Raw genomic sequence first — 6,000 nt, forward strand, 5'->3', positions numbered from 1 at the left:
AATTCTGATTCAGGATGGAACAATTGATTTCACATCATGTATGCAATGCAAAATGTAGAATTTACCATGGAATTTCATTATGATCTATAGAGTGTTACTCTGTCAAATGCAATTTAAGAGATCTTTCTAGGCAGGAGCGCTGTGCACATGTCTAAATGAAAGGATGTGCATCATGTTAGCATTTAATAATCCTGTTATGATTCTGTATTATTTGTTGCTGCAGCATTGAATGCCTTTCATTGCGCATCCCTGTGAAAATCAAAGCTTTTCTGGAACTCCTGTTGCTCCACTCCATGGGCATCATGCTACAAGACCATAAATGTTATACTGAAAATCATTCCCTTTCCCGATTACCAAATAAATAATTACGCAGTCTCCTCTGGGATTGAAGCCATTTGCTGATTGGTTCCATGTTTTATTGATTAGAGTGATGTGATGAATTGGTCTCTGAAGGGGGGATGTCTGGCTGTAAGCAGATGGTTGTGAATGTGTAGAATTCTAATGATCCTTTGCATTCAAGGGCCACCACGTGATGAAAATTGGGACAGCTAAAATTGGGACAGCAGATAAAAAGAAAATTCATAGAGACCTCTTGCTCACATCATGTAAAGGGATTTATTGCTGACCTTGGGAAGGTATGAAAGAGACATCAAAGGAAAAAAAGTAAGCTGTTTTAAGGAGGGACATGGAAGAGACTACAGGAAAAACGAGAAAAAACGATCACCTTATTCTACCTTGATTTGGTTTAGTACAAGACAGGATTGAAGAAAGACCCGGACAGACTTTCAAGATTCTGTAAACATACTCTAGGACAACAACGTAACAGTTTTGGAATCCTTGTGGTGTCTGTTTCGTGACCTGATCTACTTTGAAGAACTGACTCATTAAAATTGTCAAGATAGGAATAAGCCATTTAGGGGAAATAGATGATTCTTCCAATTCTACGTGGTCTGAATCTAATTTGAGTTTCTGAATTCCACTGAGAGCAAAAGCAACATTGTGAATTGTGCACAGGGACAATAATCAACACCCATTCTTTTAATAGACCATAATACAAGATGCAGGATTCCCATTCATCTGTTTGCTTGGTTGTTGCTTTTCAAAGAATTAAACCATCTTTCAGACTAGAATTGCCTTTTAGTTGATATTTTTCAATCTTTTCTTTTTAAAGAAAAGTACAAGAGATGCTCAGGAACCCTTCAGCTTAACTGCATTTTGATTTGGTAAAACTTTGAAAGGAACTTTTGCTGCCTATGGATTCCTTCAAAGGTTGCCTAATTTTTAGTGTGATGGTAAGGGGAAAAAATGCACAAATATATATACTTAATTTCTGTTTTTTTATTAAATGCAACAGTCCAGTACATAATATCCCTACCCAGCGCAGAATCCTATCCAAAGACCATCAGTCTGAAAACCAATATATTTCCTCAGATTGAGGGGAAAGATAGTAATGAGAATGTTATTCCCATATAATCCATTTCATATATATTACATCATATGTAATTTTTGTTCTTTTTTTTGTCTCCTTTTTCTCATCTCATAGGACCTGGTACAGGAATTGCAGGCAATGGATCTATGTGTTTGGCCGTACCACTGTGGCTGTTGGCAGTGTCCGTGTTCTGCCTACTCAGTAAATGTTAATAACAGCTGAAATAAAAACCCAGAAACATCAAGAACAACACACAAAGCAAAAGAAAAAAAATGTCATACAGGAGACAGAGCAAGAGAGAGTGGGGGGAGGGAAAGGACAACTTCTTTCACAACTTTTGTGTGTGCTGAAACAAAGGGAAGAAATTTCAGTGAAAGAAGAATCAGCCACATTTATTCTAACAACTGTCAAGCCACTGACCATCCTGGAATATGGGAGACAGATTATCACACAATGAAGGCTGAATTCTGCTAAGGATGCTGAGATGCTGTAAAAAAAAACAATGAAATTTCACTTTATTATCTCCATTCTCTCATATCATTTTCTCCTCCCTCTTTCCTTATTTCCCTCCTTCCCTCCCTCCCTCTCTCCTTCAAGGAAAGAAATGGCCTTTGCTTTGATGTTAATAGCCATACTCTTTTAATTGGCTTGGTAATTTCTTAAACTGATATTTAGCTTTTTCAGATACCTGTAAAGAATGATACAGAGTTCTCTAGCATACTGGTGTCCCATGAAGAAACTCCGCACAGCCCTTACCTCACTGTCTCTCCCTTAGGCTGTCCAATATATTTTGGGTATCTTAGCCCTTGATGCTTTGAGGATGATAAAATTTAGAAATGTTACTCATCTGCCCTCTTGTTCTTGCCAGTCTCCCTGTCTTCTTTTCTCTTTCTCTCTCTCTCTCTCCCTCTCCCTGTCTCTCTGTCATGTATGTATGAGTGCATGTTGCTGTGTGTGTATGTATGCATCTCTCTCTCTCTCTCTCTCTCTCTCTCTCTCTCTCTCTCTCTCTCTCTCTCTCTCTCTCTCTCTCTCTCTCTCTCTCTCTCTCTCTCTCTCTCTCTCTCTCTCTCTCTCTCTCAAGCATGCAAAGAAAACAGTCCCTGTGTACATAAACTCATCCTGTAGATAATGGCTTGCATTGCACATGAGGATGACTGTTTCGCTTGGATGTGAATTCTGGGTGATAAGGAGATACACAATGGTTTTCACAAAAATTTGATTTGATTTCTTCCTGCAATCCCAGTTTTAGAATCTAAAATTTAGAGCACATCCTTGGGTTTCTCCTATTAAATCTGAATAGCAATCAAGTATAATCTGTATGTTATCCTCATTACTCTTCAATTTTCCTTTGTCTACCTAGCCATAGATAGGGCCAAAGATTCCGAGCCTCAAGGAGTCTGCAGATTTAATTACCCTTGAGCTTGTTCAGTCTTGACTGAATGAGGATCACACAGGAACAATTGTAGCTATAAGAATCCATTGTCTAAATCCCCATTCCATTCACTGGAGAGAGATGGAGTTGCAAGATCAGCAAAAGTGGTTATGCCCTGCATCAACTAGATGCGGACTTAAAGAATTGATCAAAATAAATATTTAATGGGATCTAGAACTCCCAGGAAGCTAGAGAAATATGGACAGGGTAGACAGCACATGTTAGCATATATGTTACATAATAGTAGAACAACATATATAAGGCCAGACGTTCTGTCATGGGACAATGAGAAAAGATAATTAAATTGCAATCATTGGTTGGAGAAGAGCAACAAAGTATGTCTATCACTTATAGGTTATATCTAATTGTACTTCAAGGACATATTATATATATATATATATATTGTATATATAATATACAACCATAATATATATAATTTATAGACTGGACAAAATAGGACTATATATATAGTCCCATTTTTTCCAGTCCATAAATTGTATATATTATGGTTGTTTATTGTAAATCCTTGAAGCTGATTCTGTAGTCATTTACTATCCTTTACTTGCATTAGAGGCCATCTTTTCTATGCTTGGACAGGGTCATATCAGGCAGTCCCTCTTGTTGAGGGATAGTTTTTGAGAACACCTGTCAAAGAATGCACAAAAGAAAAAGGCAAATCTCTGACTGGAAAAAATAATAATCTTTTGTCATAAAGATGTTTATCTTGCAACTGTTCTAATGGATTAACCTGTGGCTACAATTATTCTAATTAGGGATGTGTGAATCTCTAAAATTCTTGCCTTCTTAAAATCCATCTTTGTAAATTAATATTCTGGGCCAGCAATCTTTTTTCTACAGATTAAAAAAAATCATAGGAAATTTTGTATGCATATTTGCAACATGTCATAATATAGAGAGGCCTTATATGGATTGCCCAAATTTATGTAATGAGTCAGAAACCTTTTTTAGAAATGTGAATCACTGTGTTTCTTTCCTTGAGAGCTAAATTCCCTAATGCAGAATTTTAAAATACAAAGTTTCTGGAGTAATCTCTTTAAACACCCTACTGCTGTGTATGTGCAACTTTAAGTATGTGTACTTTTTTTTTTTTAGAATTTATGTAGGAAAACAAAAGCTAGCAGAGCCTAGTTTTAATCCTACTATAAAGTGTGATGGGAATGGAACATTCAAATTCAGTTTTTGAATTGGTGTTGTGATGTTTTTCTCTCCCTTACACTGGTCCCTGTGCCTGGTCAATTTTCATAAGAAAGTTATTTTCTTCCTTTAATAAGGTAGTGGGAAAACCTGTCCCAACCTCAGGATGGTGAATTATACTCTACACCAACATACATAACCATCACACAACAACGAAGAATGCTTATAACTATGCTAAAGTAAATGTAATTTTGCAACAACAATAAAAAAATTAACGTGCCAACATTTTGATTTTACATCCTTTAAGAAGCCAGAAAGATTTTAAAAGCCATCTCCTAAATTATGATAAGGTTAATTAAAAAAGAAAATGATTGCTAGTTGAATAAGAATCTATTTATATGCTATTTACCTATTTTATAGGAACAGCCTTTTTATATTGTGGTTAACTTTAAGGATTACTTTCTTTGTCAAGCCAAGTCTGTAAAGGATGGGGAATCTGTTAATTCCTGATGTGAGTTAGAATTGTCTTTCAAGCCAGGCTTAAACTGGTTTGCCTCACTTATTACCTCACATTGGTTTATTACTGAAAATTGGGTACATATGGATTTAAACAAATCACTTACCTGTCATCTGCGTTACAGAAAGAGCAAGCTGAATTAATTAAAGTTATATAATAGTCTTGCCCCAAATTTTAAAGTTTTTTTTTAAGAAATCAAAGAGGCAGCAACTTAAACCTTAACCCTTAACCTAGTTCTGTGAGGAAATTAATTACATACCAAATATCTAAAGATAAATGAGTATAATCATAATTTATAATATCAAATCCAGAATTAATGTATCAGGCTTAATGCTAAGTATCAATTTGGCTAGCTTCACAAGTGCAATTAGCTATGCAGTCCCAACTTGCTCATTAAAAACGATTAGATTTTCCTTTGGGCAACTGTTGGTTCTTTTCTAGGGCTTAGCTACATGCAGTGAGAAGACACCCTAATGTTTCTCGTGAACGTATTTTCACAATATAGTCTCCTTCTCATTCCAAGCTTGCTGCTGTGGCAGGTTGAAGGAAGTCTAAGAGGTCCTGGCATGAAAGGTTCCAAAAGGTTTTGGTGGCATTACAGTGCAGAATCTTCTTTGCAGATAATTATAGGAGATGGCTGATCAGCTGTGATCCAGTTGATCTGACAAGTGGGGGGGGGGTGACTATCTGGTTGCGGGCTCTGAACCTCCATGGGTTTTTAGCTACAGCTGCTTCACTTGTGCACCCTATTTCTTTTGGAGTCAGTTCAGAGTGGGACATATCAACCTCAGACTGAAGGCATATCTGCCATAAGTGCAATATTTGCATTGATAATATTGGTGCATGTTGGAGAAAAACAATTGCAGAATTTGTCTTCCAGGGTATCGGAAGACTTGCATAGCAAGGCTTGAAAAGTGAAGAATAATTTGTCTGTTTTTTTTAATTGTAGCCCCCCCCCTTTTTTTTTTTAAATTGCAGCCAGAAGAATATAAAACTATTTTCCCTCATTTTCAGTTCTAGTAAGAAGAGAAGCTCCCTACTCCAATGTGAGCCACCTTTTGCATGTAAAATAAAGTATCTCTGAAACAATGAAATCCAAACTCTGACCTCCACACCATCATAGATTAAGGACAGAAGCTGAGTTTTCCTGCCACTAGGTGAAGTTGGATAGGAAGAAAAAGACTTCTAGGAACCCAACTGCTCCACTTTGCATTCTGTGAGAGGAGCAACTATTGATCTTATTGCTCAGTTGCAGAAAAAAGGAAGCTATGAAGGAAGCCCTTTTTATACATTCTTCCCATTCTTGATATGGAAGAAAAGTACCTTCCCATTCTTGATATGGAAGAAAAGTACCTTGATATGGAAGAAAAGTGCATTTATACACATAGGTTCTTCTTTTCTTTTAATGAACACTACTCCTGTATAAAGAGCTCCTGATTCCATGCCAGTATTGCAGAGCAGTTG

The 6,000-nt window shown here is 36.6% G+C and overlaps 1 protein-coding gene across 2 annotated transcripts in view; it reads left to right on the forward strand.

Moving 5' to 3' along the window:
• The window catches only part of LSAMP (limbic system associated membrane protein), a 485,924-nt gene extending 481,622 nt beyond the window's left edge, over window positions 1-4,302 (forward strand). For both annotated transcript variants that reach the window (XM_087721321.1, XM_087721322.1), the window contains one exon: window positions 1,544-4,302. In XM_087721321.1, the coding sequence (XP_087577447.1) occupies window positions 1,544-1,641 (98 nt within the window). In that variant the 3' untranslated portion in view covers window positions 1,642-4,302. The remainder of the gene's footprint in view (window positions 1-1,543) is intronic.
• Window positions 4,303-6,000: the final 1,698 nt, after the last annotated feature.

The sequence above is a fragment of the Thamnophis sirtalis genome, unplaced genomic scaffold (assembly GCF_051295495.1).
Source record: "Thamnophis sirtalis isolate CommonGarterSnake01/CBP01778 unplaced genomic scaffold, rThaSir2_p1.2 scaffold_8, whole genome shotgun sequence".
Lineage (NCBI taxonomy): Eukaryota > Metazoa > Chordata > Lepidosauria > Squamata > Natricidae > Thamnophis > Thamnophis sirtalis.